Genomic DNA, 12,578 nt, shown 5'->3' with positions numbered 1-12,578 from the left:
GTACGTGGCAAATGGTACTATTGCGGTTCACCTCAGTAGGGAGGCTCTGGCTCTGCAGGACGTTCCAGTACAATCTGGCACGTGAAGAGGTGTGTCAGAAAATGCACAGGCAGGGAATGAACTGAAATGAAAAGTGCGTGGCAGCGAGGTTACAGCAGAGGTGGCAGTACCCGCTTTGCTGTACCTGCAGGGCTTACTTTTTGCATGGGGACAAAAAGAAAGCCTGCCTTCATGCTGTCTTGTAATTCACTGAGGAAAAGATATTTTTATCTTCTATTCATTAGGCCACACTTCCTCTGTTAACTCTTAAATGTCAGGGATTGAGAAAAAGGTGAAGAACATCATCCCTAAATTTTCTGGTGAAAAAGAAGCCCTAGGGTTATTTTCATAAAGTTTTCATTGGCATTTACCAATGGGAGAAAGCATGTGGAAAGCACTTGTTTGTCATACATACCAATGGCAAGATCCTGGGCTTTCCATATTTATTCTATAGCATGTTGTTACTTGCAGCAATGCAGAGCAGGTCCGTGTAGGGGAGGGGAGTGAGGAAGGCAAGGGAATGCTGAATGCTGTTAGGGTCTGTGGTGCTTCTTGGGCTGGGAGTAAAAACTTCAGCAGAAAAATTAATTTGCACGTATTTTTTTTTTCTTTATAGAGCAATGCTGAAGTAATGCACTCATATGGCAAATGTTGTAAATTCTCTGTTGGCTTAATTTGAATATTCAGTAATTATTCTCTGTGATGCTTGTGACCATATTGAGATTTTATTCAAGAGCCATTGAAATAAGCACTACATGGGGGAAAGCTACTATTTTTTTGTTGTTGTTGTATCATTTTGCTTAGGCCACATGCACACTGCTGTTCTTCATATTTGAAATACTTTGCAAAGATATTTCAATGAATTCAGAAAATACACAATAAAACTAAAGGATCCAGTGATTAAGGTTGGTAATGATAGTGTGGATTTAGGTGCTAACAAAGCCTAACATAATCTGTTTTAATTAACTGAATTACTTTTTCTCAGTAATATGGTTAGAGACATACATGGTTGTTTCTCAAGGACCTTGTATGGGTGTTCTTCCTTTTATAATAAAGTCAGAAAGAAGAGACAGGTTTCAGCTTCTTTACACAACAAAACTGACATATCCTTCAGAAGTAACAATCATGAAGAAAAATGTGTCTACCCTACACTTTTTAATCCTCTAAAGAATTATGTGTGTGCTTCAGTAGGTCTTTCCACATGCACAAAGCAGACAGATGACAGCCTTTAAGAGTAAATTTTAAAGAGCAAGAGAATTAAAAACCCCCAAACCCTAGTACCTGGAATATGACATGTACTTTTTTTTAGTAACAGACAGATGAAATGTGACTGTGATGTGAGTGCTGGAAGAAACTTTGCTTCTGTGGCTCACCAGCAGTCATTTTGTGTTTCATAATTGTAGCAAATGCATGAGATAAGCTTAGAAAAAGGAGCACTTAAGGTATGAGAATTTTATGTTCAGTGGGATGATGTGACAAAGGTGGAGACAGTTTTGTAGCAGTAATGAAAAATAAGAAGGAATCAATACTATAAATAAATAAAAAATGAGCTAGACGTGTAACAGCGCACACAGTGAATGGGGACTTGTCCATGGGAACCCAGCCTTCCAACAAGCTTCATGGCCCATGTGAGTTTTGTCTTGTCTTTATGTTCTGGGAAGATATTTCTTTCCATAATTTTTGTTAAACAAAACAGTCTGCATCTAAGTAGTTTACGATGATATTTCTCAGCATTATGGTCTGTGTTTGTATTTCTGTTGATATGGGTTACATATTTTGTATAATTTGAGTGTTTGGTGGAATTCATGTTCTGTAGTCTTAACTCCTCAGCTGGATTATCCAGGAATATCTATGGCAGTTTTTATTTTGGCTTTTAGCTGAATTTGTTTCTTGGCTGCTCATTAAATAAGGAATTCTCTCCTAGAGCATTTATTTCAGTAGAATGTAATTAAGGCAAATTACTTCACAAGGAATATATGAATGTATGTGAACAGAGACTTATCATAATTTCAGTCACACTTTAGATTACCTTGGGAAGTTTGTTTCAGTATGTAAATACCCGTATGCACAAGTTGAAGCACACTGTCAACTAAGGAGAAGGAATTTTTGTTCTTCTTTTCTACACGTTAAATTTCTACAGCTTTCTGTTCTGTGAGAGCAAAAGTGCTTTGCAATGCTCAGCTGTAGCCTTCTGCCTTATTTAAAGGCCCTATTCCATACACCTTGGCTGGAGAGAATCTCAGCTGTGCTATAGGTGTTTAAAGCAATAGTGAGGTTAAATCAAGGCAACAATAAGGAGGCCTTCAAAGTTTGCATGGAGAGACAGATTACATTTCTATCAGTAAGAAGGTGTGTGTTTGTTTTTTAAAAAAAGCCAGTGTGGAAGATTAGAGAATGGAAAAATGCTTAACATTATATTTTCAGATGTTGGAGGAAAACATTGGTGGAGTCCAATACATAGATAAAGATTTAAAGGATATAAAAAATGAACAAAGATGTCTAAGAAATGGAGTAAAGTTAATCAATCAGTAGTTCTTTAAATATGCACTATACAAAATAAACAAAATGGGAAGAAAGCATTGATCAGCATGTGTTGAAAGCTAGTGACAGGGATTAATCTGACTGCACAATAAGCCTTAAATCTCCACATAGTTGTTTGAGCAAGATAATATTGTCCAGTCTCTGAAGTGCTTTTATCTTGGTAAGACGTATTCTAAAGCTTCTTTAACAATAGCTATTCAGGACTGACAGAAGACTATAGCTGCATTAAACTCACTGTTTCTCAAAAAAATAACAAAAGAAAAAAAAAAGGAAGTATTTAATGAGGACTTAGATTGAAAGAAAAGCAAAATTAAACCTGTTTGCACACATCACTTAAATCAATTTCTTTTAATAAATAGATTTTTTTTTTTTTTACTTATATGCAATGTTTGAGTGATATTACAGTTCATAAGTGTGTATGTTTTAGTTGTGGTCTTAGGCAATAGATGCTGAAATTGGTGTTCAGGCAGAATAGATTAACAATTGCTGATTTTTTTTCCGAACAATTCAACTATCCGCAGTGTGATCCACCTCAACATAAGAACTCAAAATTCCTAACATTAGTCCTTTGTGTACTGCAGTGGAAATGGAAGGTGGATAATTGTGTTTACACAAGCTAGTAAAAACAAACAAACAAACCAAAAAAAGAAATCAATCCCCCAAACATTTAGTTCATTGCCAGTGAGGATTTACTGTCTAGATCCAAATTTTATACATGTCAATGAGGAATGGACCGAAAGCTTTACTGGAATCAGTTTTACTGCAATGTTATCAGGATTTTCTATTTAATTACAACCTTTCCAGATATATTTTAGACATGTAAAAAGTGTAAATTACTCTATTTGCTTCATTTTGTTTTTAAGACAATATTTTAAAAGTACAGCCTTTAGAATTTCAAAATTAAATGAGAGAAAAAGGTCAACAGGAGCTGAGGACATTTTGCATCTTAGAAATGGCTTCTGAATCTCTGTGGTGTTCTTTGAGTGGTCAAGTAAAGAAGTAACTAAGAAGTAAAGGTTGAGTGCTTTTAATTTTATTTGAAATAACTTGTGAAAAGGGACTGTATTTAAGATTCCAAATGTTTAGTTAAAGCATTGTGATATTCATACTTGAGAAATTAATAATTAGTACAGATTAGTATACTGTACATAGTCTTCATTCATTATAACACCAGACAGTATTTGACTGAAGTTCCAGTTAGCTGTAGATTTTTTTCAATATGTGCCTAGATTCACCTTGAGGTTGTCATACAATATTTTCTTCTTATGAACCTGGAACTTGGAGTTACTGTCGCCTATTTGGCATATGTGTCTGGTATTCATATTGGGGGGGGCTCTGCACTGAACATCTCCAACCTAGAAACAAAATGTAGTTTTGTCAGTGTACAGTGCTTTGATAATCCTACATGTTGGTTTTCTACCTAAAATATATGAATACTGTTTTGTATGTTGCATGTTTGGAGAAACAGATCTTAAAAAATGACAATCTGTTTCGCATGTTAGCACTTTGGACTAGAGAAGTAGTTGAAATGATAAACATAAAATATAACACTTAAGGAGCTGTTGATGAATTCAGTGTGTGAAACTCCAGTTGCCTATCAGCTTCTGTCTGCCATCATGAATGAGTGTTTTCTCTTGTTTTCTTAGCTTTTTTAATTTTCTTTTTACTTTCATTCTGTTCCTGTTTTAAAATGCATTAGAAGATTCTGAGATTTATTAAGGAAATTTCTTTTAAAAAAATAGACTCCCATGAAGCAAAATCTGGTGCATTGTAGCACAGTAGTGATTGGGTTCCATCCAAGTTGTTTGAATCAATTATTTGCTGTGGTATGTTGTAAGTAAGCTTCAAGTACAGGGAACGACATGGGAGTAAGGCATAGTAATCACCATTCAATCAGAAAAACCCCTTACATTTTCTGGGTAGCTAAAAAAGAACTCTGAATCTTATGGGACCTTGTGAGAGCTCTGATGGGCCTTGCCTTAAGCCAGAAAAAATCTATGGTTGTAGGGGCTCTCTGTCCTGTTGACCGTAGAAGCTATCTAAAAAAAGCTGAAAAATAGCATGTGGGGCAGAGAAAACATTAAACTATCCTGATTTTTATTATTATGTATCTCTCAGTGTGTATTGGAATCATTTTCTAAAACTTTCCTAGGAGGCCATAACTCTAGGAACCTTATCTAGATGAGAGGTTCAGAGAAGCATCCATTCTGTTGAGGAATTGGCCAACCCAGACCTCCAAATCTCTTGTATCTGTCCATCATTAGTGAAACCATGATGTGCTGAAATCCACTTTTCGCAAGTATTGTTTTCTGATGCTTTCATAATTCTCACTTTTGCTGTTCACAGAGAGCGAAGAAGTGTACCAGCGCCAGGTGCTGTCTATTTCCTGTATCGTCTTTGGCATAGTCGTAGTGGGCATGCTTTGTGCAGCGTTCTACTTCAAAACAAAGTAAGAGCCTTCGTCTAGCGTGTTTGTTATTTAGCTTCTGTCCTTTTTATGGCTTTACAATTCTTCAGTTTCTCCCCTCCTTTTGAAATTGTCATTATCTCTGGAGAGGATAGGACAGTTCCCTATGGCTATGCTATCTAAGTAAAAAAAAAAAAAAAAAAAAAAAAGTAAACAGGAGTAATATCTATTCTTGTTTCTATTTTCTGATATCAGGAATGAGGAGATTGTGTCCTTTCCAGTTCTTTTTCTGACAATAATAATTTTGTGTCTTTTACTATCTGCAGTAATCACTTTCCTCTTTTGAGAATAAAAGTTTAAACATACCATCTCCTTTTTGCATTTCATTTCATTATTTCCTTGAATGTCCCTTTTGTTTCTGTTTGCTGAGAACATAGGTGAAGTTATAAATGCAGAAAGGGACAAGTTCTCTGCAGATATCTGTAATCTGTAGCTAAAAGTTGTAGACTGCTGATGTAATTGCATAGCACAGTATCTGTAATGCACAAGCACACTGAACTATGCAAGTATGGTGGAATCACCTGTACTAAACTATTTTCAAGTGAAATACTCACTTTCCACTCTATCTTCCCAACTAAGCATTATTTTATAATATTTATTGTTACGTGTGTAATTTGAGTTGCAAAAACCTCATAGCAATTACATGACATGCTTGTCAGTGCCACTGTATCTATAAATATGTTCTGTATGGTTGTCATCCCTCATTCCTGTTCCAGCTGGAGCTGATGAGAGAACACAAATCAATATAAATAGTACCTGCGTGAGGTTAGTCATGGTGACTGAGCATCAAAAATGTGGAGATTTGCACTGTTTAAAAGTCTGGATGCTTATCTGAATCCCCCTGTTTAGAATTTATGTTAATGGGTAGAAAATCTAATGAAGACTACTTTTTATTTTAAAAAATATAAAATGTTTTGACATTTATATAAAAAAAAAAAAAAAAAAAAAGATGGAAAAGTTACCAGATCTTTTTTTATTCTTTTTCATCCCTCCCCCCAAACTTCAGGGGTAGTTTGTGCATTATTTGAGTGAAGATTTGATTCGTGTTTCATCTAAACACTCCTATCAGTTCTAATGTCTTGGGGGATTTTGTTTAATTGTTCTTTGAGCCTAGAGTATGACCGTGATGCTAGCTGGGAGGATGCTGTGGCAGGACAGTTCCTCTCTGCAGACTCCTTGGTTGTAGAATAAATTGTGAGCAGAGGCAGCCTTTTTGCCACTGCATTAGAAATGTCATTATGCATTTTAGATCTGCAGAAGAAAGAAAGAGAGAATAAGGTGGTCCTGTTCTTCCTGGAAAGACTTTGGGTTTTTCCTGATGAAGACAGATTCAGAAAAGGCAGACCAGGATTGTCAGTTGGAAGAACATGCAGTCAGCAACGGAGACTAGTGTGAATAAAATGTTACTCAGCTGCACCCCTCTTGGTTTAGCACTGTTGTAGGCAGTGGTGGAGAGCTGGGTTGGAACAGCCTTCCAAATGCCATGACTTTGATGAGGTCGTGGGGAGAGCTATGTCTGAAAATAATGAGTAGAAACATTAGAGATGTTTCTTCAGAGATGAACTCACAAGACAATAGTGCTTCATATCTCAGCAGGAGGTGGGGATGTTGGGTTTGAGGTTTTAGCTGCATTATAAATATTATAGTTAAGAGTTACTGGGAAGAGCTGAAATGTGCTTATGCCACATTCTGGGAACTGAATTTTGAAGAGTAATGGGAAAACGAGCACCTCCAGGTCAGTCAAGAGGTCTTATCAAATATATGAAACACAGTAATGATAAGATACTGATCAATACCTACTCCTTGGCTGTGGCTCCATCTGGCAAACTGTCCAAAAAGTAAATAAAAGTGTCTGGACTGGGTTGCATAGAGGCCACATAAACCAGTCTCATAACTGTTATATTGGCCGGTGTCTTAAGGGTGTAAAAACCAACAAATTTAAAGTCCCTCAACCCTTATCATATGTTAGCTTTTAGTCAACAGATTTTCAGGAGCTTCTTCATCAGGTGGATGTATCTTGATCATGCTTAAGAGTTATCAAAGCATTCCTCCTGCATCTGGAATAATCCTTGGGTTTAATTTGATGTACCAAAAATTTAAATTATTGCTAACAGCTACAGAAACTCTGAATGGTGCACCCTTTAAGAAGAAAAGTTTCCATGAAGACACTGACCCTAGCTTTCTTAGTCTGACCATTGTATAATACCTGCTGCTAGAAATATGCACTTCCCTATGCACCATTAAATTAAAAGTCCTTCTTTAAAATAAATTCAATCTGAGGAAGTTTAGAACTATAATTAAGCATTATGCCCTTCCCATTATTCCTTTTAGAGTAATCAAGAAAGTGCTGTAAGTGCTAGCAGCAAAGGGAGAGTACAGTAATGGGCTGCTCTTTATGACTTAGACTTTTATCGATGAGTAGTGACTTTATTTCTTGCTGAAGTAACAACACTTTATTGCCAAATATCTCTACAGTAGGACACATAAGGCCCATTTGTTTTGAAAACAAAAATTATAAAATAAATATGTTAATCAGTGAGTAACTCTGAATTATTAATAGTTTCCAGTTCTACCACAGCATCCTATAGTTTGGCAAAATGAATATGCATAAAGCTAATATTAATGTTAGGTTGCATGATCATAAAAGGAAATTAATTATTAGATTGTTTCTCTCAGTAAATTACCTTCGGGAATCTAAATTGTAACGTTAAAGATTGCAGCAGTGAAGCTGAATACTCCAGTTTACTTGTGTTTATAGATGTAGAAACAACTCTACATCCTGGTTTTCTAAATAAATCCAAATTACAGTTCCAAAAATTTGGAATTTGTTTAGTGATTTTCGTGATTAAATTCTAAGAGATTCCCAAGGTCTGATGCTGTGATCATGTTTTGCTGTCATTGTTTAGACTTCATATGAAGTCCCCACTCAAAAATAGTCATCAGGAAAGACTCGGTGTTCCATAACCATTATGGAGACCAACATGCAAGTGGCTGGCTTTCCAGCAGGCCATATGGATGTATATGCTTATTTCCTCAGTGCATGTAATTTAGCTGGTTTTGAAAGAGATGTTTCAGAATCAACTGACTAATTTAATTTGACACTATAATCCTTCAGTTCATATATCTATTCAGATTATTCTGATATTAACTTTACAAGTTGTTTTGGCTAAGGAAGAATTTTAAAAGTTTAATAAGCTTTATGCTTGAGAAATTATTTCCTCACCTACCCATATTCATAAATCTTACTACTTATGATCTCCTTGCTATACTCAAAACGTGCCACTCATATTTGTAACATGCTTACAGTGTAAATTAATTCTTTTTCATTTGCCATGCTGTTTCAAAATAGGATGTAAATAGAAAGCGTTAAGAGATACTTCTGGAGTCCAAGATTTATTATAGTTTATGACCTGTATTCAGGAAACATGCTATAACAAATACCTACTTCTAAGAAGGTGCTTACAGCTTGTTCAGTTACTTAAATCAGATGCTTAAATCATGCATGCTGAATCAGAACTAAGGGACTCAAAGGCAGAGGAAATCCCATATATTTTTTTTAATACATTAAAAACTACATGATTAAAAATGAACATCTGAACTGTGATACTCTCACTGCTTTCTTTCATATTGAGGGAACCTGTCCTTTCTCACAGTTTCCCCTCTTGATCACTTAATTAAGTCATTTTCTTCTGGTTTCCTACACTTTCCTGCACTAGACACAGACTGCAACTGAACAACGGTTGGACTCAATGATCTTAAAGGTCTTTTCCAACCTAAACGATTCTATGATTCTATCAAAGACGTCAAAATTACTTTTATACTTCATTTGGTGTCAAGTTCATTGGCCTGAGTCAAGTAAGATGCTATCAAACTTGATGACAACACAAAGTTTTCAGCAGCAAAATCACCAGAAATTTTTGAAAATGTGGCTGAAGCTTCTTTGCTAAAATTTCACATTTCAGTATAGAAAGACTTTATTTCCTTTATTTCTTACCAATGCTTCCCTGAAATCACTTCCTTCTGAATTTTGGCTCCACACCAATTGCTGTCCAAGAGCTGCTGGTGGCGTAGCAAAGTGCTGCTGCTGCTGCCGAGCCCTTGACCTTGCTGGGCAGTTTCCAGGGCCTTTGTTCACTGCTGGAGATGCATCTGCTGTGGAGAAAAAGGAAGAAGGGAAGGAAGGAAAGAAAGAATTGTAATAGTATTGTGGAGTTATTTCTCATGATGATTTAAAACTGAGAGTCTCAGACAATGTAGCTTATCAAAAAAATAGAGACTGATAAAAGACCTTAGATATATTTTGCTAACAGTTTTTGCTCAGCTGAGATATCTGTTTGCAGAAGATAAAAGAAGTATTTAAAATAAAGTTTGCTGCCTCATATCCTCAATCGTATATAGACCTTTAAAACTCATTTTGCCAAAATAGTGTGGCAGCAATGGAAGGCCTTTATTAAGAGTCTAGTTACCTCCTGAATACTGCAAGGAATTCATCTGGTGGTATTCCTAGCTCTGACATAGTGGGCCATAGTATAATATGTCAAAACACAGCCTCAGATACCATAATGATGTTTTTTTGTAGGTTTAAGCATGTAAGCAAAAGCCTGTCTATACAAGACACTGGGTTATAGGCCAAGTCTAATCAGCTACTAGCAGAAATCTTTGATTCTTCAACACTTTTTATAGCCAACAGGGGCTAATGCCTGCTGTATTTACCCAAATCTTTGTTCCAAATCAGAGCAAAATGCTTTTTAAATATTCAGGCCTGCCTACTTGCAAGCTATTGTTAAATATGTAATAGATGATCTTACAAAATTCTGCGCTAAAACCGCTAGCATGCTATTATAGTAATCTGAGAACAGAAGGTATTTTAAACAGAAGAGCTCTTTTTTAACTTTCTTAAGCCTTGCCAGAAAATGCCCACTGCATGGAAATATTAGACACTAGTGAATTAGCTCAGCTGGTTAATCTAATACGGTGAAGTTTTGAACAAAGGGAACCGTGGCTATAGTAGAAGATCAAACTAGCTCTTTCTTACATGAATTTTATTTCTCTCTGCAGGAAACAAACAAAGCAAATTCATGAACAGCTGAAAGAAACACAGAATAGGAAAACCTACAGCCTAAATGCTTCCAGCATGATGGCAAAGTCAGAGTGTATGGCACAAAGCCGAGTCCAGCTGCAAAATGTAAGTAATCCTGCCAGCTACAACACTTAATAGCCTGGCTGAGTTCCTTCTGCTGATGGCAGCACATCGCCACGTTGCTATTAGCATCTGAGCAATGGGAACAAGAATTCTCACCTCTTTCATAAAATGTTTTCTATCTGGCCTGTTAATGGAAAACACCAAGCACGGATTTTTTTCTAAAGTTATTTCAATGAATCCTGGTACATTTTATTCATGTAATAGACCTTGCTGAGCCCCCTAGCACTGCATCCAGCAGTGGAAATTACTGTTATAGTTTCTGGCAATACCTTAGCTCATATGTATGGCATATAGGTGATGTGGGGGTCTTTGGTATTAAGTGATTTCAAGTCTTCCAGTGAACCTGCATGAAGAAATGTAGAGATTTGTCAATTCAGAGTAAATTCAAAATCTAGAACTAAATTTACACATGTAAACTCGTGCCCAAGGGAAGACCATGCAGGTGGTCTCATTTTCCTGGATCTTGAGTTAAAGGGATTTTTGATACCAGACAGAGATCAGTTTGTTCAAACTAAATTTGAAATTTATTTAGTCTTTTTCTGTACATAGTTATGTGTAAGCTAATACAATCCCACAATCATGAAAAATATAGTGTGTATCTGAGATCAGGAACTCGAAGGTGACTGATTTGTTTAGCCCTGGGTGCAAGGTATTTTCCATTCTCTCCCCCTGGTCATACACATTCAATGCTGTCTTATTTTGAACAGTCTTTGGAACAACTGAGAAGGATCCTGGTAGCAATATAATAGGAAATCATAAAAGATGTATGGAAGCCTTTCCAAATGCTTAACTCTTTTTTTTTTTTTTTTTTTTTTTTTTAAAGTATCTTGTATTTGCTTAAAGGGCTGACTACCTTATTTGCCAGATTCCGTCAAAATAGTGAGAGTTTAGCAAAAGTGAGCATTCATGCCCACTTAGCCACAGATGTCCCAACTCCTGGTTTACATCCAATGAATGTAGAAATAAGTATAAGCCCTTTTTACCAATTCAGAATAAGCAGAGCCACTCTGCTATGAGAGAGGAGTTGTTGGAGCACTGCTTGTGTTCACTAAAAGTTTTGATTTATAGGAGCACCACTGTGGTTGTGATAATGCTTTGTGGTTCAGGAAAAAGATGCTATTTCAAGAAGGAAGATAGCTCCACTAAATTGACATAATCACAGTTTAGGCAACATTGTGCAATTCTTTGTTTCACTTTCAGTTCATTCAGTCATATATTGCTTCTAGCCCCTAAAAAAAGCTGTTGGGAGAGTTATTGCATTGTAATGATGGCAACAAAAGGTCAAGTTGTAAAGAGCTTTTGTGATCCTTTTATTCTAACATGTAAAGTAGGCCTTGGTTATCACTAAGAATATGTTCTTTGCCTTTTCTCACTGTAATTCAGTGCAATATTTTGTCAACCCATCATCACAGTGTAATATTTGATGTCTTCTGAGCAGCTGACAAACACATCAACAAGCTTTAAGCCTTTTTCTTTTGCCATAACAATAGCCATAATGGCTGAAGCACCAGTTTGTAGATTCCAGATATTAGAGATTGAAAACCATTATTATTATTTATTATTTTAATCCAAATTTGCTTTTCAGCTTTTAATGCTGTTCAACTGGCATTATCAGTGCTGGTAATTAACACACTGTTTTCTTGTTCTTGTGGCTGCTTGCAGGCAGCTGTTTTCTCCTTCCCTTTAATGCATTTTCCCTTTGGGAGCAAAGATACTAAGGAAGAAAAACAGAATGACCTTGTGCAGGATGTAGCGTAACAGTGCAGGGTAATAATGGTTTCTATTGTTAGCAAGATTTTAGTGCAGGAATGGATGTAGGCAGTTCATGAAATATTTACAAAACCTGGCAGATTGGAGGGGGGAAAAAAAGGGCAGGGGGTATGGCAAGGCAGCAGAGAGGAACTTTGAAATTTCATAGGAATGGCTGAGTGGCTCCCCACCAGGGACCAGAGATCTGCCCCGGTGTATCTGCTGGTGGGGAAGGGGAGGGGGCAGCAGCGCGGGGTGCGGAGAGTGCTCCCGCTGCTCGCTGCTACGGCAGTGCCGCCGCCTTTCTGCCCACCAGCTCCCACTGCTCGCTCCTGCGGCTGTGCTGATGCCTTTCTGCCCATCACTGCCTGGATGTGACCTCTCTGTGGTTTCCATCTGCAGCTCCTACCACATGGGTTTGCAGAAAAGTCTTAGTTCTCTTTATTTCCAGGAGCCAATAAAGAGACTTAATCAAGGTGGTTATTTTCTGGAGCCTAGTCCTCCGGTCTGGCATTTTGGTTTATGTGATCCTGGAAGACATTTCTTTTCCACTTCAAGTGCTCCTCTTACATGGGAAAA

The 12,578-nt window shown here is 36.8% G+C and overlaps 1 protein-coding gene across 1 annotated transcript in view; it reads left to right on the top strand.

Moving 5' to 3' along the window:
- Positions 1 to 12,578, top strand: part of NRG3 (neuregulin 3) — a 251,987-nt gene that overhangs the window by 218,821 nt on the left and 20,588 nt on the right. The window contains exons 5-6 of the mRNA XM_009641852.1: positions 4,927 to 5,029; positions 10,106 to 10,232. Coding sequence (XP_009640147.1) covers positions 4,927 to 5,029; positions 10,106 to 10,232 — 230 coding nt within the window. The remainder of the gene's footprint in view (positions 1 to 4,926; positions 5,030 to 10,105; positions 10,233 to 12,578) is intronic.

The sequence above is a fragment of the Egretta garzetta genome, unplaced genomic scaffold (genome assembly GCF_000687185.1).
Source record: "Egretta garzetta isolate BGI_Z169 unplaced genomic scaffold, ASM68718v1 scaffold56, whole genome shotgun sequence".
In the NCBI taxonomy this organism is placed as follows: Eukaryota; Metazoa; Chordata; class Aves; order Pelecaniformes; family Ardeidae; genus Egretta; species Egretta garzetta.
Note: the sequence above shows the minus strand (reverse complement) of the source record. Positions and strands in the feature narration are given on the sequence as shown.